At 40.4% G+C, this 25,433-nt stretch overlaps 1 protein-coding gene and 1 long non-coding RNA gene across 6 annotated transcripts in view; one reads left to right on the top strand and one right to left on the bottom strand.

Moving 5' to 3' along the window:
• The first annotated feature begins 4,112 nt into the window (after window positions 1-4,112).
• CYP2C76 (cytochrome P450 family 2 subfamily C member 76) overlaps window positions 4,113-25,433 on the top strand; it is a 37,465-nt gene continuing 16,144 nt past the window's right edge. For 2 of the 5 annotated variants that reach the window (XM_077944834.1, XM_077944836.1), the window contains exon 1: window positions 20,089-22,216. In XM_077944834.1, coding sequence (XP_077800960.1) covers window positions 22,049-22,216 — 168 coding nt within the window. In that variant the 5' untranslated portion in view covers window positions 20,089-22,048. 5 annotated transcript variants of the gene reach the window in all.
• On the bottom strand, window positions 16,422-18,730 carry LOC144331217 (uncharacterized). Its single transcript, XR_013398187.1, has 2 exons — window positions 18,251-18,730; window positions 16,422-18,186 (listed from the first exon to the last, which is right to left on the bottom strand). It is a non-coding gene; the product is annotated as an uncharacterized LOC144331217 (long non-coding RNA).

Below are 25,433 nucleotides of genomic sequence, written 5' to 3'. Positions count from 1 at the left end.
TTCTTTTAAGATTTTTAGTTAGCTAGCAGATTTACAAACTGCCCAGGTAGGTGTTAAAGGCATTCCCCAACACGCACATAGAGCCTCTTGCAAAGACTGGGAAATTTATTGGTTTCTGATGTCTAAGGAAATCTCTGTCCCATTAATAGTGGGGCATTAAGCTAATTGAACAATGACTTTATTAAGCTGACATAAGAAAGAAGAGAGACTTTACAGAATTATTTCAGAGAAACCACTAAAACACAAAGCAAACTGGAGTAAAAATGCCTTATTTAGGTCTTGAGAGTACAAATGTATAATTGAATAGAATTGCTTTGTCGGTGGTGAAACAGAATGGACAGAGGAAATGATTATCTTCATAGTTCACTGCAGCCTCAAACTTCTGGGCTCAAATGACTCTCCCACCTCAGCCTCTACCACACTTAAGTAATTTTTAATTGTTTTTCAGAGATGGGGTCTCTCTTTGTTGCCCAAGCTATTTTCCAACTCCTGGCCTGACACAATCCTCCCACCTGGCCTCCCAAAGTGCTGAGATTACAGGCAGGAGCATGCACGCACAGCAACATTTTCGCCTTGCAAAACTGAAAGTCTGTACCCATTAAACACTACCTCCCCATTCCCTCCTCCTCCCAGCCCCTGGAAACCACCATTATACTTTCTGTTTGGTGATTTTTTTTTTTTTCACTATTCTAGGTACCACATGGAAGAGGAATCATAAAATATTTGTCCCTTTGTGACTGGTTTATTGTACTTAGCATCATATCTTCAAGGTTCATCCATCCTCCATGTTGTAGCATGTATCCGACTTTTTTTTTTTTTCGTTTTTAAGGCTGAATATATTCCATTGTCTGTAGAAACCACATTTTGTTCATGCATTCATCTGCTGATGGACAAATGGGTTGCTTCCATTTTTTGGCTATTGTGAATAATATTGCAATGAACATGGGTGTGCAAATATCAGTTTGATGCTTTCAGTTTTTTGGGGTATATACACAGAAATGTAATTGCTATATCGTATGGACATTCTACTTTTAATTTTTTGAGAGACTCTGTCACACTGTTTTCCACCATAGGTTCACTACTTTACATTCCCACCATCAGAGTAGGAGAATTCTGATTCCTCCACGTCCGTACCCATGCTTGTTGTTTTCTGTGTTTTTTTTTTTTTTAAATTAAAAAAAAAATTCCTATAAAGGAACTTTAGAGAACTTTCTTTAAACACTATTTTATGGTAGGTTTGCTAGAGATAAATTATCTTTGTCTCCCTTCATATAAGAATGTCTTGAATTCCTCTTCATTTGTGAAGAATACTTTTTTAATAGATATAGAATGCTAGGCTGGCAGATTTTTTTTTTCCCAGCACTTAAAAACGTTCTGCTAATTCCTATTTCTCCACGGATGCTGATGACAAGTGCCCCGCTAGGTAAGGTGTAATTTTTCTCTGGCTGCTTTGAAAATTATTTGTTTTCCTTTTTGGAAAATTTCCCAGAAGCGTTCGGTGTGGATTTAAAAAAAATTTATCCAGATTGATGTTCACTATGATTCTTCAATCTGTAGGTTTATGTCTTTTTCCAAATTTGGGATATCTTCAGACAAAATTTCTCCTGGTACTTTTTCAGCCCTACATTTTCTTCTCTTCCGGCAGCACTCCATTTACATAATTTTTAGATCATTTATATAGTCCCATAGGTCTGTGAGGTTCTTCTCATTTCTTTTTATCTCTCTGGTCCATTTCTCTCTGTTTTTCATATTAGGTTATTTTTATTGTTCTGTCTTCCAGTTCACTTTGTCTTTGTCTCATTAATGTCACTTTTCCTTTGTTTCATTAATGCTACCACTGAGCCCATCAACTGTAGTTTTATTTTGGTTATTTATTTCTCTATTCTAGAATTTCTATTTCATTCTTTATATCTTCTATTTATTTGTTGTTATTTTCTGTTTCTTTGCTGAGACTTTATACATTTTTCATTTGTTTCAAATGTGTTCATAATTGCCCATTGAAACATTTTTATGATGACTGCTTTAATAGCTTTGTCAGATAATTCTGACATCTCTTGTCATCTTGGTATTGGTAGCTTTTGATTGTCTTATTTGCAGTTTGAATCTTCTTGCTTCTTCTAAGACATGTAATTTTCAGTTGAATCCTGGATATATTTTTTTATGATGTTATAAAACTCTGGATCTTACTAAAACCTCCTTTCACTGGCTTCCTCTCAGAACCCTATGGCCAAGGAAGAGGTGGCAGTGCTGCCTCAGTACTGGCAGGTGGGGGTAAAACTCTAGTTTGCTCACTCAGCCTACATTCACATCTGAGGTTATTGGGGGCTCCTCATTACTGCTGGGCAGGGGTGGGATATCTAGCTCCACACATGGCCTCCACGGACACAACTGGGGATGTCCTCCGTACTGCTGAGTAGTGGTGAGAGCTTTGACTCTCCACTAGGCTTTCTTCATTACATCTGGGTAGGGATGAAATATGGGCTCCTTATTGGGCCTTTTCTGTCCCCAACTCAGTAGGGTATTTGGGGCACCTCATTATAGTATTTTGAGTGTGGAAGCCTGGACTCCCCACTTGGCCTTTTCAGGCATTTGGCTGGGGAAAGGTGTTACTGTTTCAAAGTATTCTGCCTTGCTGGGCTGCCCTTTCTGGCCATTTGGTCAGAGACAGCAGGCTCCTCTTGAGACTTTTTCTGTATGTGCCCATTGCCCTTTCCAGGTTGCTGCCCTCAGCTCCAGGTCTGGGATGTCCAAGGCAACAGGAACACCCTGGGAGCTCACCACCATGGTCCTCAGGTTGCGGGGTCCCTAGCCAGTGTGCCTTCTGTTGCCCTGTCAGAGACTTCTCATGTTGTTTTATATATAAAGTTGAGAGTTTTTAGTTGTATTGAGTGAGTAAAACAGGGAAAAATATTTTTTTTTTTTTTTTTTTTTTTTTTTTTTTTTGAGACGGAGTCTCGCTCTGTCACCCAGGCTGGAGTGCAGTGGCCGGATCTCAGCTCACTGCAAGCTCCGCCTCCCGGGTTCATGCCATTCTCCTGCCTCAGCCTCCCGAGTAGCTGGGACTACAGGCGCCTGCCACCTCGCCCGGCTAAGTTTTTGTATTTTTAGTAGAGACGGGGTTTCACTGTGTTAGCCAGGATGGTCTCGATCTCCTGACCTCGTGATCCGCCCATCTCGGCCTCCCAAAGTGCTGGGATTACAGGCTTGAGCCACCGCGCCCGGCCTTGAAAAATATTTTTATGAAGAAACCATCTTCTGTCTGGATGCTTTCCATAATTCAAGTCATCCCCCTTTCTGTTCCAATCTTTGCTTCATAACATACTAATCTTTATTTAGTAAATAGGTAGTTTTACTAAAATATAAAAATTCATTTACTATGAGAGAAAATGCCACTATTAAGGTTGTATCAGCTGTGGGAAATTTTTTTTTATGGTTTTCTTGTTTAGCTAGGAGTTATATGCAGAAAATTTGCCTCCACAAGAGATGATGGCTCAAGTTAAAAAAAACAGACCCTTTATCCTCACTCTGGTCACTATGATTATGAGGAGGTAGACTTTCATCCTGTTTGGTTGTAGTAGCTCATCCCAGAGTTATGGGTTTGCTCTTTTCTGTCCTTCTTGACCTATTTTTTTTTTTTTTTTGAGACAGATTCTCACTTCATCACCCAGGCTGGAGTGCAGTGGCATGATCATAGCTCACTGCACCCTTGACTTCCTGGTCCTTGACCTTCTAACCCTCACCCTGGGTGCTCTTTTGGCTGGAGCAAGCCTGAGAGTTACATAAAGTCCACAGGTTCAGCCTCCAAAACCCCTCTCTGGGAGACGGACTCAAGAAGGATTTCTTCTTACGTTCTAAGGACTACTGGGATCCTTATTGCCTGGCTATTTCAGCCTGGGAGGGGTTTGGCTGGAATATCCCTGGGGAGGCAGGCTCTCAGGGCTAAAAATAGTGGGAGAAAAGATTAAACCTTTAGGAAACTGGTACACATCAGCGCTAAGTGTGACTCAGGGAGAAACCAGAACTAGGACACTTTGTGTAATGTATCCTTACTCCAAAGGAGTTGTATTTGGTTAAACTCTTGTATTTTCTTATTAAAACTTTTGCAGGGCCGGGCGCGGTGGCTGAAGCCTGTAATCCCAGCACTTTGGGAGGCCGATACGGGCGGATCACAAGGTCAGGAGATCAAGACCATCCTGGCTAACATGGTGAAACCCCGTCTCTACTAAAAAAATACAAAAAAAAAAAAAACTAGCTGGGCAAGGTGGCGGGTGCCTGTAGTCCCAGCTACTGGGGAGGCTGAGGCAGGAGAATGGCATGAACCCGGGAGGCGGAGCTTGCAGTGAGCTAAGATCCGGCCACTGCACTCCAGCTTGGGCGACAGGGCGAGACTCCGTCTCAAAAAAAACAAAAAAACACAAAAAACAAAACTTTTGCAAAGTGGGTTGAGAAGAAAGTATTACTTCCAGTGTTACACCCTCAACACTTTTTCCTGTGGAGACTCCAGCATGTTCATTGTGTTTTCTGAAGCCATGGCACTGTAGTACTCTTTCATTGTTGTTATTATTATTTAATAATATAAAATAAGACATTTTTGCTGCATTTTTCATTCATATTTTTGTCCTAATTACTTTTTAAATATATTCTCGTGTCAGGTCAATATTTATAGTCTAACGTATAAGACTTAGACTTTGGTTCTTAGGATGTTATTTTTGAATCAGCTGCGTCTGGTAAGGTAATAGATATTGAAAGTGCCTTGTAAATTGTCCAGTGGCGTAAAAGTATTGTCATATCTTTATGACATAAAAGAGAAATTGTTTTCTTCTTTTTAGCATGGAAATACTTTACGAAGCCATTTGCTGGGTGACTGTGTGATGGCCTTGTGGTTTGGATTTCATGATTTTTGGTGTTCCCTTGAAGGGTTCCAGATATAACCTATACCAAAGAAGAGGAAAATTTTTCCAGTACATTCCATGATCTGACCTTGATTTGAAAATAGTTCTAAGTGTAATAGAAAAAAGATTTATCAAAATAGTACACTACACTTCCTATAAAGCAAGTTCTAAACATAAGACTCAAAGAAAGAGTCACACGTATAACTCAAAGAAAGGCTGGAGGCCAGTCATGGTGGCTCATTCCTTTAATCCCCACACTTTTGGAGGCTGAGGTGGGAGGATATCTTGAGTCCAAGAGTTCAATACCAGCCTGTGAAACATAGTGAGATTCCATCTCTACAAAAAAGACAAAATTAGCCAGGTATGGTGGTTTGGTCCTGTAGTCCAAGCTACTCAAGAGGCTAATGGAGAGGAACTGTTGAGGCTGCAGTAAGCCCTGATTGAAGTGTGAGCTTTCTCACACTTTCTCTAGGGGGTAAAGAGAGATGGGGATAGGGTAGACTGTTTTAAGTCCTAGATGAAGCATGGGAGCCATAGTAGCACCTGGGAAGGGCATTGCAGGCCGAGGGAACAGTAAGCACAAAGGCTATGTGGTTGTTTTGTCACAGGCCCAGCAGGAAGGCTAGTCTAAGTAGAGCAGGGTGAGTCAGGGATAGCAGGAGATATCTCTGGAGACGGAAGCTAGGCCACATCTTTTAGGGCCTTTGTCCATTTTGTGATAAACATTTACTTCAAAATAGTTGAATTTGATTAAAGTTGTATTTTGCTATTAAAACTGTATTTGATTCTAAATCAGTTGAGAATACATAGAGTTACAGCACGACAGGGTCTGATTGGTGTGTTTAAAATATTACTCTGGACTGGGCATGGTTACTCATGCCTGTAATCCCAGTGTTTTGGGAAACCAAGGAGGGAGAATTGCTTGAGGCCTGGGGTTTAAGATTAGCCTATGCAGCATAGCAAGATCCTGTCTCTACAAAAAATGATGGCAAAAATTAATGATACATGGTAGTGTGTGCCTGTAGTTCTATCCACTGGGGAGGCTGAGGCAGGAGCATTGCTTGAGCCCAGGAGTTTGAGGCTGCAGTGAGCCATGATCATGCCACTGCATTCCAGCCTGGGCACCAGACTGAGACTCCATCTCTAAAAAAATAAATTAAAAAAAATAAAGCAAAGTATCACTCTGCCTTCAGATTAAACATATGACTGTCTGGGCCTAAGAATGACAGCAAAAAAACCAAATAGGCAGCTAGTCAGCATGTTGGTAAGGGATGGGATGGCTTAGACAGTGGAGCCCAGGGTAAAAGAGGCCTCATCACTCTGCACATCTCATCCTATGCTGAAGCACCCAGAATGACAGAAGGAAAGTGTGAGAGGCAAGGCCTGGCTCGCCCAGTCCCTGAGCCTGAACATCGACAGATCACAGAGTACTTACATGTTCCATCCTCACATCCAACCCTGTGAACCAGGCAAGGAAGGTACTATTGCCTGTGTGTTATAGGTGAGGAGACCCAAGCACCTAGTCATGAGAATTAGAAGGCATTTATAGAGACAGAGAAGGCACTTCGAGATAATCAGGAGTGAATAACACTGTGATTCTTGCTCATGAAAGGAATGCATGTGGCTGGAATGGAAAGGATCCAGCTGAGATTTTACTGGACAGGTTATGGTTGGCATTTTTCTTCTCAATTTTCTGTGAACATAATGTTGTTTATGTAATTTCTAATGAAAGAATGCATTCCCATTCTATTGGGTTAGGCCACAAAGTAATTAAATTACTGAAGTTATTTGAAACAAGAGCCCCCGATTGCACTGAAGCAGCATGCAGCTAACTACAAAGACACTTCATTTTCACCACGCTGGCAGGTTGTGGCTGAGTTTGGATAGGGCTTCGTTCATTGGGATAATTTGTGTCAATCCTGTGAATCAGGGATGTCTTTGCCTGGAAGATGCGCCTGGTGAAGTGTCTTCTAACTTCAGACATTTCCTAATGAATTTCCAAACATTCTTTACAACTTAGACCATGCTCAGCCTGCAAGTAGCCTCATCATTGGCAAAGAATGTGAACTTTACAAGATGCTTCAAGAGAAACAGGAGTTGAATGAGCTCCTAAAACAGTCTGTCTTTCCTGGCTTTGCAGGAAATTCTGGAGTCTGGAAAACCTGCAGTCAGGCTGTCATTCAAGGTCAGGTGTAAGAGTCAGCCATTGTGGAAGAACAGGTGAACACAGCCTGGATTAGGTGGAAAGAGCACGGTGTGATTTGGAGGGCACGGGCTTTTAAAATGAACAAAGGGAGAGAGAGGGAGAGAGAGAGAGAGAGAGAGAGAGAGAGAGAGAGAGGAAGAGAGAGATTGAGCTCACAAACCACACACTAGTGGTGGCTGAGGAGTGGGAGTGGGAGTGGGTGAAGACCATGGGTGATGAGAAGCAGAATGAGATTGAATCAGTGCCCAGTGAAGAAGGTGCCAACTTTGCTCTGGGGCCATGTCTTTGGTTTTTCTCTTGGGGGAATGTCCTCTTCAGAGCTTGAGAGCCCTAGTGTGGCCATGTTCTTACCATGTGACTTTAGGCAAATCTCTGAACCTTCTGAGGCCTGTTTTCTTGTCTGTCCATCAGGATAAAAATCCTTCCTCCTACAATTTTTATGGATGTCAAATGTCACAAATTGTGTGAAACATCCATCGCCAAGACCAACTGGGTGCTTCATTATTATTGTGATGTTTCAAATCTCAAGAGGCTGTCATGTATATATACCATATACTCAGTGTATGGTATATAGTATATGGTATATACACTATATACCATATATTTATTATGATAATATTCAAGCAGATAGCAGTAAAAGTATCTTCACTTAACAACAATGGCATATTGTGAGAAAGTCTGACAGGTGGATGTATTGAATCAGGGATGCTTTTTCCCCGCTCATAAACCTGACCTGTGGATCAGCACTTCTCATGCTCTGCTCCTCCCTGGTGGTTCCTCATTAACACCTCCCGTGATACTCATTGGCAGACTTTTCCAGACAGCTGGATTTGCATCCTTTCCTAGTTTCTGTGATGCCCAGCTCTCCACACTCTCTCCCTTTCTTGAGGCTTGGCATCTCACAGGGGTCTTGCTTTCTATGCTCTCTACCTCTCTCATGGGCCCACCTGCAAAGAGATAGTTCGTGCTCCCTGGGGTGGGGGCTACATCTTGTGATTATGTGTGTGTGAGACCTGCCTTTGTAAAGGAATTGATATGTCGGCTGAGAGTTTATTTCTTTCTGGAAGAAGAAACTCCCTCCTCACGGTCCACAGCTGAAGATTCAGCTTCCTTGGGAGCCCTTTCTGAGTAGAAAGTTCCTTTCCGAACACCTGAGACCTGAGCTTCCTCCCTATTTGGGTGGGTTCTTTAGAGAGAGTGGCAATTTACAACCATAGGAAATTAGGGGAAAAAAGTGCTTCTTTCATGCTGAGATGATACTGTTCTACCAGCACTTTCCTCCTTTGCTTGGAGTACCTGAGCAGCTGGGAAGTAATGAGCCACACTTTGTATCAAGTTCCAGTATTAGCTTTGCCTGCCGAACATCTTGGGGATCAACCCTTGAGGATGACAGCTTTGTTAAAACATATGGGAAACCACAGCTTATTTCACTCTGTGTGAGTGGGTGTGAAACCCTTCACTGAGAGGCAGTCAGTTCATCGCAGAGCTAACTAGGACATAGACAGATGCTGCAGAACTCATCTAAGCTCACAGAGAAAAACCTGAGCATGGAGTTGGCAGCTCCATGCGCATCATGATCTGGACTCCTTCCATCGTGTGCTCCAGCAACCATACCCATGGCTTCTGTTCCCAAGGTTACCTTGTGATCTTAGTTAACAGCTGGTGCTCCAGCAATCATACACACTTCCAGGCATCAGGGAAGCAGGGAAGAGGAATGGAGACCTGGCTATTGGGGGAATCCCTATTTCAGATGAGCCAGCTTTCTCCTTCCAAGAAGTGCCACACTACTCTTCCATTTACATTTTATTGACCACAATTTAGTCACAGGACCATATGTAGTTGCATGAAAGTCTGGGAAATATTTACATATTTTATCCCTTAGGCTGAATGCCTTCTTTCCCTCAAAGAGAATTGATACTTTGTTGAAAACAAGGAGGGAGATAACAGATCTTGTAGTTTCTCCTGTATTTCTTAATAAGCACTTGCAATTAAATTTTTACTGAATACAATAGGATAAATTTCAATCCAAACATCCATCACATGCAGAAGGCTATCCAGGGAGGAAACTCAAATGCCTGTTTTTATTTGAGATAAAATGTTGAAAGCTTAGGACAGCAAAGGCAGTAAAGACCCTGGAAGAAGGGTCCTGTCTTTCAGAAAGGCCTCTGGTTCAGAAAGCAGCACTTCAGGGTAGAAAGGGCACTAGGATCCAGAATATCTCTTTATATAGCCACTTCTTTTGTAGAATGTTTTAATTGGGTATATAATTTTATGTAGTTAAAAATCATTTGTCAGAGTTTTCTACATTATTTTTTCCAACATTTTCTTTGCTCCATTCTGCTTCTCTTCTCCTGTAGAGACTCCAATTAGATATATAGCAGATGGCTTAATATGATACCAGATGTCAACTAATGTCCTCTTTTTTGATTTTCAATTTTGTTCATTCCTTTTTCTCTCTGTGCTGCAATTTGTATAATTTTTATTGACACCTTCTACTTGGTTCCATTTGCTGTTATGTACATCCAATGCATTCTTCACTTTTGATATTGCAATTTTAAATTCTAAAATGTCTATTTGGTTTATTTTAGGGTTTTTTTCTGTGCTAAATTTGTTCATAATTTTATTCATTATCTCAAATTCCATCTCTCAATTCTTTAACATATTTTTAATAGATAATTTCATGTCCTTTCCTGCTAATTTCAACATCTTGGTCATCTGTGGGTCTGTTTCTTCTGATGGATTTTTGAATCATGTGTTACATTTTTCTGCTTTGTTTCATACCTCGTAAGTTTTTATTGCGTGCTAAAGACACTGGATAAAACAAGAGTAAAAACTGCAGGTTTGCCATACCTTTTTCCCTATCAGGCCGAATGGAAAGCTAAACTCTTTGAATTAATCATAAGTTGGGTGCCTTTGGTGTTATAATTCAATTTTAATTGGTTTCAGTTGATTCACTTCATTGTTACGAGAGCAGGATCATGCCCCTTTCCTCAGCGGGGCTTGAGATGTAAGCACCTGAGGCTTTTTGTTTGCTTTGCCGCTGAGCTCCAGCTTTTTGTACTAAGGGGACCTCTTCTTCCAGCCCATCCTCAGTGTGCTATACTCTGCTGTGTGTATGGTAAATGACTATTGGGGGGAAACTCACTGGCAGTAAGGAATGGTGTTATGTTTAGAGCTCCTTCAGTTTACTGTTTGTTACTCTCGGCTCCTCAGTCATTCAAAATTCATCTGATTCTTCTTACTCTTTAGGTGTGAAAATGGCCATCTAGGAGGAATCTAACCTCCTCTGGAGTTGAGTTGCCCCCTCAGCTCTCCTTTAGGTCAGTAAGATTATGGTGCCTCTCCAGTGTGTTCTTGATGTTACTACGGAAACAATGGGCTTTCGTGACCATCTACAATGTAACCAGAAGTGAATTTCACTCTTTAGTCCTATTCTGACCCAAGTATTTTTCTCCCCAAATAAGCTTTCGAAAAATTTAAACAGCATTTCACGAAGGTAAAATGATTTGAATGAATTTACACAATCAGCAACAGGGCAATATTTTCTCACAGGATAATTGTGTGTTATCTGTCTGTGAATATATCAGGTGTTATTGGAATGAAATAATCTCGTGTCTATGGAACATAAAACAACTATAGGCACAGATGTATTTGTCGCTTAATACGACTGTATTTTTATTGCCAGACATAGATTTGACTCTTTCTTCCTGGGTCCATATTTGTGGTGCTTTGGTGCCATCAGATCAATTAAAGGGCCTTTTAATGGATTTCGCTTTCTAATTACGTTTTAGCGTTTTTCATTAAGTGTGGTTACTCTTTATATAGTTTATTAAAATTAACAATATAAATTTCCTACAAATTTCCTCCATTACTTACTAATTAGTGTTTCTTCATAAACCCTTTAAGAAACAGTAGACCACAGAACAATTATGGAATACACACAAATACCAGTAAATAAATGGACATATTTAACAATCACTGCTTCCTCTTTGTTCACTGTCAATACTTTTTTTCTATTTTCAGCATTGTTTATCTTAAATAAGTTATATATTTTTAGTTTGTTCAATGTTGCTGCATACATATTTTTAATTTGTATTCTATCTGCTTTCATTGGAAAGAACAATAATGTTGCCACAAAGAAATTCCAGAAGCTGCGCCATTGATAAAGAAAAAAGGTTTATTTGGCTTACAGTTCTGCTGATTGCACAAGAAGCATGACACTAGCATCTGCATGGCCTGATGCCTCAGGTTGCTTTCACTCATGCTGGAGGCAGGAAGGAGACAGCTTGTGCAGAGATCACGTGGCAAGAAAGGAAATGAGAGAGTGGAGGAGGTGCCAAGCTCTTTTTTTGGGTTTAAAATGTAGATTTTAATTTTCTGATTTTCTGTAACATAGTAATTTTTCTATTGTTTATTTTTTCAAATTTATTTTAACTTCTAGGATGCATGTGCAGGATGTGCAGGTTTGTTAAATAGGTACACATGTACCATGGTGGTTTGCTGCACCTGTCAATCCCTAACCTAGGTATTAAGCCCTGCATGCATCAGCTGTTTATCCTGATGCTGTCCCTGTCCCCATCCCCCTGACAGACCCCAGTGTGTGTTGTTGCCCTCCCTGTGTCCATGTGTTCTCATTGTTCAGCTCCCACTTTAAATTAGAACATGTAGTGTTTGGTTTTCTGTTCCTGCATTTACTGAGGATAATGACTTCCAGCTCCAACCTTGTCCCTGCAAAGGACATGATCTCGTTTCCTTTTATGGCTGCATAGTATTCCATGGTGTATATGTACCATGTTTTCTTTATCCATTCTATCATTGATGGGCATTTGGGTTGATTCCATGTCTTTGCTATTGTGAATAGTGCTGCAGTGAACATATATGTGCATGTGCTTTATAATACAATGATTTCTATTCTTTTGTTTATATACCCATTAATGGGATTGCTTGGTCAAATAGTATTTCTGGTTCTAGAGCCTTGAGGAATCACTGCACTGTCTTCCACAGTGGTTGAACTAATTTGCATTCCTACCAATAGTGTAAAAGCTTTCCTATTTCTCCACAGCATCTGTTGTTTCTTGACTTTTTAATAATCGCCATTCTGACTGGCATGAGATGGTATCTCATTGTGGTTTTGACATGCATTTATCTAATGATCAGTGATGTTGAGCTTTTTTCATGTTTGTTGGCTGCATAAATGTCTTCCTTTGAGGAGTGTCTGTTCGTGTTCTTTGGTGCCAGGCTCTTTTTAACAAGCAGCTCTCCTAGGAAGAAATAGAGGGGGAGCTCACTCCCCTCCCTCCACAGGGTGGGCATTGATCTGTTCAGAGAGATTAACCCCCACTCCGCAAACACCTTCCACAAGGCCCCACGTCCAAACACTGCCGCAATGGGGATTAAATGTCAACATGAGATTTGAAGAGGACAAACTTCCAATAGCAATGTTGATAATGGGTTAAAACACTGGTGGTAATTATTTAACTCGCACTACCAGTTCTGATGACCCATATGGTGCTTGACTCTGCAAGGGCTTAAACTCACACAATGGCTGATTGTCATCTTGCATTTGAAAATGTCTCCACTTTTTTTTAGGATGGTCTTTTAATCTAAATGAATGGAGATCGATAGCAAATCAGTATTCAGGCTGAAAATCATAATAGTCTTACTTTACATGTGCACTTCTTCAAAAGAAACTTTCATATTCCTTGAAAGTTCATCTGTAAGATAAAGGAATTGAGTAAACTATGGTCACATTTTGAAATACATGCATTTTGTTTTCGTTAAAGGTTCTATGTGGCAATATCCTAAAAGGCCACAAGATGGCATGCATTCCCTTTAAAGTAGAACTTTGAACTACATGTCCAGGACTTTCAAGATTTTCTCTTAGGTTCATGAAAACTAGGAAACACGACCTTTCTTTCTTCAGTTTAAACCCATGCTTGTAGTTGGAAAACAAATATCTTATTTTTATTCTCTTTTCATGCAAAGATGAAAATCAAAACATGCTTGCCTTTAGGAATGTCTACTCATTTGTCTTAGTTTTTCTCCTAGAGCAATATGGACAACTTTTTATTTTTCACCTGTAATCTTTCAAGTATCTGACTTTATTCTCTCTCCTCTTTGTCTCTTTCTCTTTCTCTGTTTCTCTGGACCTATGCTCAGTTACTTTTACTTTTCAGTATGTAAAAGGGTTTCATGATTCTTAGCACCCTGCTTTTTTATACCAACGTTTAACTGTCTCCAGGCTTTGCAAGCAGCTATCAGTCTGTGCTGATAGCTGTAATTACTATGTATAAAGCTTTAGAAGAGTGGCCTCTTATATTTTTTCTTTTGCTTTACAGAAAGCTTTGGGTGAAACAGGCAGGATGTGTGAATGGGTATTTGTAAGGCCATTGTTAAGTGACTCATGGTGGTACAGTTAATTCAAGTTTGAAGGAAAGGTGGTATGTCTGGTTTTATACATGGTAACTTTTGGTGATGTAAAACTCTTTTGGTGGATATTACTTCAGAGTTTTTCAAAGATAATTTGACCTTAATCTCAAAGATAGACTTGCAATATATGCTATATTGCAAGCAATACATGCTATATTACAAGCAATACAACATATTTTCTACCATTTAGCCTCACTCTTTGATTCTGCCTTTCTGCCTTAGCTGTGCTTCCTGCGATGTGATATGCTTGTATAGCTTCTAGAATCATTTTCATTTTAAAGATTAGAGTTTAGGCCAGGGGCACGGGCTTGCATCTGTATTCCCAGCACTTTGGGAGGCCAAGGTGGGAGAATCACTTGAGCCTAGGTGCTCCAGACAAGCCTGGGCACCATAGTAACATGCTGTCTTTACAAAAAATCAAAAAAAAAATTAGCTGAATATGGTGATGCATGCTGATAGTCTAACTTACTGGGAGGCTAAGGTGGGAGGATTGCTTGATTCTGTGAGGTTGAGGCTGCAGTGAGTCATAAGAGCACCACTGCTCTCCAGCCTATGTGACAAAGTGAGACTTCCTTCACAAGAATAATAAAAACATCAGCGTTTTATTAACTTGATGAAGAAATTAACTGAAGACATTAGGATTTTGAGTTCACCAGGAATTCATGTGAGGCCAATATACTGTCTTCCTCAGCAATTATTTATGCTCTTGTCTAAAATTTACCTAGACCATCTGTGACATCAAGTGTTTTAACACTGAAGTCCTTCCTAGAGCTCAGAATCATCCATCCGGGAAAGACCCTGGTGATTACATAGTCCTATTCTTTATTTTGTAGATGATGAAAGGAATTCTCAGAAATAGAAAGCAAAGTTTTAAGGATTGTTCAGAATCTTAGAACCTAAGCAAAGAAAATAGGGCTATAAAGCAAGCCCACTGGCTCCCTGTGCAGGGTTTTTTCCACTGTATTCTAGCTGGTTTTCTGTAACGCATTGTGGTATTTTCAAATGACTGCCCATACCAGTCAGCACTGACCGAAGGGTCTTGTTGAAATGCTTTCAATTCCTTGAGGTTGCCCTCTAGTCAACACTTCAGAGACTCAGTCCTCCGACTAAGTGGCTGACTTTACTCTGGAGAGCAGAAAGCACCACCCTGGAACAAAGTACTTTTAGGTTTTGGAGATGTACAAATTTTGCAGTGAGTGATACTGCTCTTATTTAATTGAACTAGGTCTGAGTTTGGATACTCCAAGTAAGGACTTTGGCAGCTTCCATTTAGCTGAGTTAGGAATACTGAAATGATTGGAAGTGTTTGGATCAGAGCCATGTATCACAGTTTTACCCTGTGCTGACCTGACATGCCTTGGACTTTGCATAATTATTAATTAACTGAGTAATTTTTGAGAAATCATTTAACTACTGTGCTCCATGGTTTCTTCATCTGGAGTTGGATTTCATGCTATCTGAGGAACTTTCTCATTTCTATGATATTGATTCTATTTCCAGTGTCATCTTATAGAAATAGAGCACTGACAAATGTGTGCTGCATAGAGGGTTCCAGATTCCCTGCATCTCTCCTTATCTGCAAATTGTGTATCCACTAGTGAGTCCCTATAAATGGATTGTCCCTAGGTAGATTCCCTTTGTCCAATCATTTCTTCACAAATTTATCATTCTTTATCTAAATACCATTAAAGCATCTTGCTTTGGCCACTTCTTTGGACTTAGCTCTGTTATGAAGATTCCCATGTACATGTAAAACGAATAAAGTTTTTATGCATTTTCTCTTGTTAGTCTGCTTGGTGTCAATTTGGTTTCTAGATTCAGCTGAAGATCCCCTATAAGCACTAAGGGGACGTTGGAGGAGATCTCTGGCAGTCCTTTGAATCTGGCACCAAATGCACCAAATATGGGGTTCTGCTTCACTTGCTGGAACAGTGCTTGCTCCAGAACTACTGTAGCTGAGGTCCTGGACCTATGAAAAAAGGCTCGTAAAAGTTATACCCCCTGTAATATTGCCACTTATTACCAGTTTCTTTCTGATCCAGTCAGACATAAGAGGCCTGTAACTGGATCCAAGCCCATTAACTACTGAATCCAGCCCAATCCTGCACCCAGTCCAGTTTCTCTCATGACTTATAAACCCAGTTTCAATCAGAACTTTGCTTGAAGAAATTTGGAGAGCTCAAAACACAAGTCTGTGGAGCTTCAGAATCTAAAAGATAAGTTACTATGATCCCCAGTTGCTGCAAGAGAGCAGTGAACACAATGGACCTGGCAGGTACCTCGCTTGGTCACTTGGCACTCCTGGGGGTCACTGGAAGCTCTACTTCAAATCCCACTTCTGACATAATCTAATACAAGAAAATTCATAGCCCAATTAAATTAAACAGAGTTTAATTGAGCAAAAAACAGTTCACAAATCAAGAAGTCTGCCAAGCCAGAGAAGGCTCAGAGACTCCAGTGCAGCCATGCGGTGAAGAAGATTTATAGACAGAAAAAGAAAAGTGCATTCAGAAAATGGAAGTGAGGTACAGAAACAGCCGAATTGGTTACAGCTTGGCATTTAGCTTATTTGAACATGGTTGAACAATTGGCCCCCTTTGATTAGCCAAACTCATTGATTGACAGAGAAGTAGGTTACAGTCTGTTTGCATGTCCACTTATGTTGTAGTTCACCATGTACAGAGAAACCTTTAGGCTGAGCTTAAAATATGTAAGGAGGCAGCTTTAGGCTAAACTTGATCTAACAGTATGATTTTCTCAGAGGAGTTATCTCCACTTGTCACTTCTGATTCTACTGAAGCTGTTGGAGTCTCTGGGAAACCTATTTCATTGCACATATCTCAAGCCACCCCAATATCCTTATGCCCTTTTTTTTTTTTTTTTTTTTTTTTGAGACAGAGTCTCACTCTGTCACCCAGGCTGGAGTGCAGTGGCATGATCTTAACTCACTGCAACCTCTGCCTCTCAAGTTCAAGTGATTCTCCTGCCTCATCCCCTTGAGTAGCTGGGACTACAGGCGTGTGCCAGCATACCTCACTAATTTTTGTGTATTTTTGGTAGAGATGGGATTTCACCATCTTAGCCAGGATGGTCTCGATCTCCTTACATCATGATCCACCCTCCTCGGCCCCTCAACCCTTATGCCCTTTTAACAAGCACCATGCCTTTCTACTTCCTAAGTTCTCACCAATAATCTTTTTAGGTAGAGACTTGTTCTGTACTTTTAATTCCATCATAAAATGTAATAAGGAAGGTATTTTTATTTTTCTACCTTTAGACCAAATGTCAAACTTCCTACTTTCTCTCTTGGAATCCCATCTTGATTTATTCCTCCAAAGAGGATACAATCTTAAGAGATATCCCAGCTCGTCTCTGGGCTTCATGTGCAAATGAGGTTGGACTAGTACTGAGTACAGAACCTGTAGACATTACATGAAAAAGGAATAAGCCATTCCCATCGGTAGCTAAGTACTCACTGTAATGAGATGTGGAGTGTGGAATCGAACCTATAATAGACTCCCTTTTACAGCAGGGTGTACTTATTTTTACCACTTCACCCAGTAGCATCTCCTTGGTGCCGTCCTCATGACAATGAGTTCTTATGAGATCTGGCTGCTTAGAAGTGTGTGGGCCCTCCCTATCTCTGTCATGCTCCTGCCTTTACTACATAATATGCCTACTCCCCCTTTGCCTTATAGCATGATTATAAGCTTCCTAAGGCCTCCCCAGAAGCAGAAGTCACTATATTTCTTGTATAGCTTGGAGAACCATGAGCCAATGAAACCCCGTTTCTTATACCTAGTCTCCAATATTTCTTTATAGCAGTGCAAGAATGGCTTACTGTAGAGTTGCTGAGAAAGTTTCTGAAATTCCCCCTTGTTCCCTCCCCACCTCCCCATTGGGGCTGTGACAAAACTCTTTTTTAGGTGGTAGCCGCTTTGCTGTAAGCTGTAAATCACTGTGCATAGTGTGAAGATAGGCCATTTTCTGACTATGTGACCTTGGACATGTTACTTAACACTCTGAGCCTTTCTAAGGGGGTGATAATAGCTACCTGGCAAGATCTTATATTACAAATAATATGGTTCCTATCCACATAGTGGGTACCCAGTATTAAAGTGCCTTCTGCTCCTTTCCGCTTCACAGGGGGATGCTCCTTTCAGTCCATCCCTTCTGGTTGAAGTATGCTTTCTCTGAGAGATTTTCTTTGTGATGAGCGAGCTGGGAGCATGTAACTTCCTACCCAGTATATCCTTACAAATATCATTTGATTATCTGCTGTCCAGGCCTTCTGATTTGTAGAGATATGCCCTTGAAGGCAGAGTCTACATTGTAGCTTTCTTCTCTGTCATCTGACAGGACTGGACTGCTGCACCTTCTGGTGAATTTCTGTGGAACAATTACTTGCTAACTTTTATAAATCATTACTGTCTAGAAGGCGTTTCCCACCTATTTTCTTATTAATCTCACAAAAATTATGCCAGTTGTCCCTTACAAAAGCCTTAGGAGAGAGTCATTGCCCCATTTTACAGGCAGGCATCTCAGCTCGGAACTGCACTGAATCAGGCAGGGTCACCCAGCTAATCAGTGGTGAACTTGTTATCCATCCTGTTCCTTTCACTCTGAATTCTGTTCTCCACATCATTGCTTATGCTGACACTGGGGTCACCTAGTATCTGAGTCTGTTTAGGCTTCTCTAACAAAATGCCAGAGACTGGGTGACTTCAACAATAGGAATGTATTTTTCACAGTTCTGGAGACTGAGAAATCCAAGATCAAGGTGCCAGCAGATCTGTTGTTGGCAAGGTCTCCCTTTCTGGCTTCTCGCTGTGTGTGCAAGTGGCTTCCCCTCAGTTGTGATGGATAGAACAAGAGAGATGTTAATCTATCCTCTTCTTATAAAGACACTAATCTTGTAAGGGCTACACCCTCATGGCCTCACCTAAACCTAAAAACTTTCCAGAAGCATCCTCTCCAAATACCATCATATTGGGGATTAGGACTTCAACATACGACTTTTGGGGGAAAATAAGCATTCAGTCCATAGCACCTTTATATGCATCCCTTAGTGATGCAGAATTGTGAACTTCTCTAGGGTCTTCTGCGGAAGGAAGCTTTTAAAGTCACTTTGATATACACAAAGGGCAGGCCAGGAGGCCACTAGGTTAAGACTAGTCAAGAGGACCTCTCAAGGACCCAGCCTATACATTGCATTTCTGTCTCTGAGTCCTGAAGAAGCAGAACACCAATTAGGGTGTTCTGAGGTCACAGGGTCTCTGAGGAAATATCGTGACAACAAATGTCCTCTTGTCCTTCATGAACCACCTCAGTTTATGCCTTCCCTTCCCTCTGGAAGCCTTCCTTGACCACTGTCCTACACTTCTATGGGAATCACTATTGACCTCATAGCTCCTTATGGACTTGTATATATTCTTAGTCATAATTTCAATTTCCTTTTTCCTTGTTTCAAAAGAAACTAATAATCACTACAGGGAATTTGAATAAACAAAAATAAAAACATAATACTGGTTATCACCCCACTCAAATGTAACCAGTTCATATTTGACGTGCAGTCTTTCAATATGTTAGGTGTATATATGTATAATATGTAATAATATATGTATAAATATATGTGTAATATATAATCTATGTGTATATATATTATAATATATATATTTGTATGTATATATGTACATATGGAATACAAACACATTTTACATGTTTTGTAATTTGGTGTTTTGTTAAAATTATGTCTTGAATATCCTTTGTGGCAATGAAATATTCTTCTACTACTCCCCCTCACAAGCTATAGAATGGCAGAAAACATCTGAAAGCCCCCTATCTGACAAAGGCCTACTGTCTAGAATAGATAAAAGAAAAATACTCAAAATTCAACTGCAAGAAAATCCAATTAGGAAATGGGCAACAGACTTTAACAGGAATTTCACTAAAGAATAGATACAGGTGAGGGCGCCAAGATGTCCTAATAGGAACAGCTCCAGCCTCCAGCTCCCAGCGTGAGCGACACAGAAGACGGGTGTTTTCTGCATTTCCAACTGAGGTACCGGGTTCATCTCACTGGGGTGTGTCAGTCAGTGCAGGACAGTGGGTGCAGCCCGATGAGTGAGAGCCGAAGCAGGGTGAGGCATCACCTCACCTGGGAAGTGCAAGGGGGAAGGGAATTCCTTTTCCTAGCTAAGGGAAAATGTGACACACAACACCTGGAAAATCGGGTAACTCCCACCTTAATACTGTGCTTTATCAAGGGTCTTAGCAAAGGGCACACCAGGAGATTGTATCCCACACCTGGCTAGGAGGGTCCCATGCCCACGCAGTGTCCCTCATTGCTAGCACAGCAGTTAGAGATCTAACTGGAAGGCGGCTGCGAGGCTGAGGGAGGGGCGCCCGCCATTGCTGAGGCTTAAGTAGGTAAACAAAGCAGCCTGGAAGCTCGAACTGGGTGGAGCCCACCGCAGCTCAAGGAGGCCTGCCTGCCTCTGTAGACTCCACCTCTGGGGACCGGGCATAGCTAAACAAAAAGCAGCAGAAACCTCTGCAGATGGAAATGTCCCTGTCTGACAGCTCTGAAGAGTAGTGATTCTCCCAGCATGGAGTTTGAGATCTGAGAAGGGACAGACTGCCTGCTCAAGTGGGTCCCTGACCCTGAGTAGCCTAACTGGGAGACATCCCCAATTAGGGGCAGACTGACACCTCACACCTCACGTGGCTGGGCATACCTCTGAGTTGAAGCTTCCAGAAGAAAAATCTGTCAGCAACACTTGCTGTTCAGCAATATTCTCTCTTCTGCAGCCTCTGCTACTAATACACAGACAGAGTCTGGAGTAGACTGCAAGCAAACTCCAAAAGACCTGCAGCTGAGGGTCCTGAGTGTTAGAAGGAAACCTAACAAACAGGAAGGACATCCTCACCAAAACCCCATCTGTTCGTCACCATCATCAGAGACCAAAGGTAGATAAAACAACAAAGATGGGGAAAAAACAGTGCAGAAAAGCTAAAAATTCTAAAAATCAGAGTGCCTCTCCCCATCCAAAGGAACACAGCCCCTTGCCAGCAATGGATCAAAGCTGGATGGAGACTGACTTTGATGAGTTGAGAGAAGAAGGCTTCAGACAATCAAACTTCTCAGAGCTAAAGGAGGAACTATGAACCCAGCACAAAGAAACTAAAAACGTTGAAAAAAGATTTGATGAATGGATAACTAGAATAACCAATGCAGAGAAGTCCATAAACGACCCGATAGAGATGAAGACCATAACACGAGAACTATGTGACAAATGCACAATCTTCAGTCACCGACTAGATCAACTGGAAGAAATGGTATCAGTGATTGAAGATCAAATGAATGAAATGAAGTGAGAAGACAAGTTTAGAGAAAAAAGCAAAAAGAAATGAACATACCCTCCAAGAAATATGGGATTATGTGAAAAGACCAAATCTACGTCTGATTGGCGTACCTGAAAATGATGGGAAGAATGGAACCAAGTTGGAAAACACTCTGCAGGATATTATCCAGAAGAACTTCCCTAACCTAGCAAGGCAGGCCAACATTCAAATTCAGGAAATAAGAGAACACCACAAAGATACTCCTTGAGAATAGCAACTCCAACACACATAATTGTCAGATTCACCAAAGTTGGAATGAAGGAAAAAATATTAAGGCCAGCCAGAGAGAAAGGTCGGGTTACCCACAAAGGGAAGCCTATCAGACTAACAGCAGATCTCTCGGCACACAGTCTACAAGCCAGAAGAGAGTGGGGGCCAATATTCAATATTCTTAAAGAGAAGAATTTCCAACCCAGAATTTCACATCCAGCCAAGTGAAGGAGAAATAAAATCCTTTACAGGCTTTCTTTTGATGCAATAGCTTTCTGCACTGATTTAATTTTCTCACTCTATATTTATCTGTTATATTTTCTATTTCCTCATAATTTAATATTAGAAGGTTGTATGTCTCTGGAAATTTATCCAATTATTCTTTTATTAAAGTTAGTTACATATAGTTGTTCATAACAGCTTCTTATGATCCTTTGTATTTCTTTAATATTATCTGAAATGTCTCTTTTTTACCTCTGATTTTATTTATTTGAGCCTTCTCACTTTTTACTTCAGTATTCTTGCTAAAAGTTCATCAATTTTCTTTTTTCTTTTCAAATACCAATTTTTTTTTATGTTTTGAATTACTTCTCAGTCTCTATTGCATTTATTTCTGTGCTGAGGTTTATTATTTTCTTCTTTCTATTAATTTTGATTTTATTATTTCTTGCTTTTACAGAAGTGAGGGTTATCATTTAGTTACAATTTTAGGTTAAACTTAAGAACTAATCAATATTAAATTAATTTTTGTTTTTACTTCTACCAGCAGTTCAAGGTGTACTAAAGATAAAAAAAATCAATCATCCAAAGTTCAAAGTCTTAGTACATAATTGGTGAGGAGCTTGCACTTTGGTTTACAAAATCTTTAGATTCTTAGCTTTCAACTGCGTTTTCAAAGAGCCCAGCAATGGATCTCTTCATCATCCTGGTGATTTGTCTTTCTTGTCTGATTCTTCTTTCTCTGTGGAACCGAAGCTATGCCAAAGGGAAGCTTCCACCTGGCCCAACTCCTCTCCCCATTATTGGAAATATTCTACAGTTAAATACTAAGAACATCAGCAAATCCATAAGCATGGTAAGTATGACTAATTTTCCTTTAGTTTTCTGCAGTAAGTCAGATATCTCCATAACTAAGCAATATATGTCCCCAGATACCAAGTTTTAAAGAGATGCCTTTATAGAGATGTGTCCATTAGACACCCAGATATGCCTTTATAATGTAGACATATAGAAGAACATGCAATCGGTACATCCAAAGGAAATGAAGAAATCAGCAAGTTTGAGGCAAATAAGTGTTTACTCCAGAACGGATGTTTCAACTATAAAGCAATTATAGACTGTGTCACCTAAGAGAAATGTTGGAGATAAATGCTTGGTGCCACAAAGTGAAACTAGCACTCAGGCAAAAGTTTTCTCAGCAAGGCAATTTACTTCTTCAGAAGGGTGCTGCCTGCATCAATCACGATCACAAGAGTATACTGAACAAAGGAGAGAAGGAGGTTTTATCTCTACCACGTAGTCTCTACCTCTGTATCACTCACCCCATGGACTACGGTCAGACCACACAATCTAAGCTGACCTGATTAGCTATTTGTGAATATTTTCTTAAATAAGGAAGGGAAGGGAGATGGGAATTACAGTGGTGGGCCATGAAGTTTCAAAGAGTGGAATGGGTGCAGAGTGGGTAACTAAGTAAACAGAGGTGAGTTATTGATTAGAGCTGACAGGAAAGTAACTGCGGGCAAGGAGGCATGGAGAACAAGAAAGTTGAGTTTGAGAACAAAGAACAAGGAAGTTAACAGGCTAAACCTTTGAAGAGAAATTCATTTTATGCAAGGAATATGGGGGCTTCCATTTATATAGGAACTCATTTCAATTATGTAAATTGTCAGATTTCTTCATTGGTAGATTAAACAATACATCATCAGTCATTAGTACAAGAGTTCATTTGCATATTTGAATCAGATATAACTTATATACAAAGTTTTCTTGTATTGTATATTGTTGATAGCCCAGTTGTTTGTGAAGAAAATGTTTTTCACAATTCCTTATTGACATCAAAGTTTATCAGCAGTTCAACATGGCAGTAGTTGCTCAAGATGTGTCATTCCTGTCACCAGTGGAACATTGCCAAGGTCATTGATCCATGTTATGATTGTTGACATTGCCAGGAGCAGAAATTCTTTGTTGATATTGTAATCCAGGTTGCTTTAACTCTTCTTTGGTAAATGCTAGTGAAAATGGAACGGCTTTTAGTTTTTTAAATAAGCACTAATTTACAGTGTCACAGCACCACATTTTCATAAAGCATATATGAATTGAAATCAAGGGAATTACTAAGGGTTCAGATCTTTCATATTTCATGCTGTAGTTCTCAATAAATGAGTAACTTCTCTACTCCAAGTTGTTTACATAGCAGTTGCTCTCTAAAGCCTGAAGAATGATGTGGAATCTGTCTTTCTCTTAAGAAAGCCAGTTACTGGAATACTGCTTCTAGAAGCTCATTCTTCCTATGCCTTGGCTTTGAATTTAAAGAGATTGTGTCAGCACCCCAGCTCATCTATTGATTATTTAAATTCACAGATTTAAGCAGGATTAAAACCTCTCTTCGCTTTAATTTCCATTTCTTGAAGATGTAAATAAGAAAGATTTTGCACAGGTTACTTAAGTACACCACATTTTCTATAAGTAATTAAATACCTCCTTGCATGGTGCATGTGAGTTTCAATGGCAAAAGAAAATTTAAAGTGACCCCATCATTAAGGAACTTACAGTTTAGAGGATAGGAATACATTTATGAAACAACAATGCAAGTAAAGATATGATTACAAACTGTGTAACAGGGACATGGTAGAAAGAGACCATGTAATTTCAAGGGACTAACCAGTTAGAGGAGAATTCAGCAAAGGGTTCTCTGAGTAATTGAAGTTGGAGCTGATAATCGTAAGAATGATTAGGAATTAAACATATCAGATATCAACAAAACCCAATTTCACATGTTTTCAATCTGGAGGAGAATTGCTTCTGTTGATGAAAAGAGTCAAACTGCAAAATACTTGAAGAGATTTATTCTGAGCAAATGTGAGTGACTATGACCCACGACACAGCTGTCAGGAGACGCCGAGAATATGTGCCCATGGTGGTCACGGCACAGTTTGGTTTTATACATTTATACGTTTGAGTATGTACACATGAGACTCCTGTCAATACATTTAAGATATACATTGGTTTGGCCCAGAAAGGTGGGACAACTCGAAGCAGTGGGAGAGGGGCTGCTTCCAGGATATCCTGAGTTTAAAATTTTGTGATTGACGATTGGTTGAAAGAGTTATTGTTAATAGAAAGGAATGTCTGGTTTATGATAAGAGTTGTGGGGACCAAGGTTTTATCATGTAGATGAAGCTTCCAGGCAGCAGTCTTCAGAGAGAATAGATGGTAATTGTTTCTTATCAGAGTTAAGGTCTGTGTTAATGTTAAATGTTGGTCAGCTTTTGTTGAATTCCAAAACGGAAGAGGGCATAATGAGGCGTGTTCAATGCCCCCTTCCCATGATGGCATGAATCAGTTTTTCAGGTTAAATTTGGAGGGACCTGGCCTAGAGGAGGAAGTCTGTTTAAATTGCTGGTGGTAAGGGAGTGGGGCCAGCTGGCGGTGAGAGGGGTGCTTTGAATTTTACTTTTGGTTTACACTTCTCTCCCTAAGACCCTGAAAAGAGGACAAAAGTGTTTGTAGTTCAGAGACTAAGTAAGAATATGGTACAAGCTGAGAGTAGAGAGGGAAGCAGGGGAGAAGACATGCAGGCCTTGCATGGATGTAAAAAACACTTGTTTTTATCATAAGATCAATATGGGCCGAGCCTGGTGGCTCACACCTGTAATCCCAGCACTTTGGGAAGTGGAGGCAGGAGGATCACCTGAGGTCGGGAGTTCGAGACCAGCCTGACCAACATGGAGAAACCCCATCTCCACTAACAGTACAAAATTAGCAGGGTATGGTGGCACATGCCTGTAATCCCAGCTACTTGGGAGACTGAGGCAGGAGAATCGCTTGAACTCGGGGGGTGGAGGTTGCGGTGAGCAGAGATCCTGCCATGGCAGTCCAGCCTGGGCAAAAGAGTGAAACTCCATCTCAAAAAACATGGAAAGAAAAAAAGAGCAATGTGATACCATTAACATGCTTAAAGGACAGTCAGGTTAACATCTTCCTTGTGAAAAGGTCACTATAGTTTGTAGTATGAATTTTTAGGTCAGCAAAAGGAGTTCTACACTAGAAAAGTTGAAATATTGTAAGTC

Source organism: Macaca mulatta, chromosome 9, assembly GCF_049350105.2.
Source record: "Macaca mulatta isolate MMU2019108-1 chromosome 9, T2T-MMU8v2.0, whole genome shotgun sequence".
Lineage (NCBI taxonomy): Eukaryota > Metazoa > Chordata > Mammalia > Primates > Cercopithecidae > Macaca > Macaca mulatta.
Note: the sequence above shows the minus strand (reverse complement) of the source record. Positions and strands in the feature narration are given on the sequence as shown.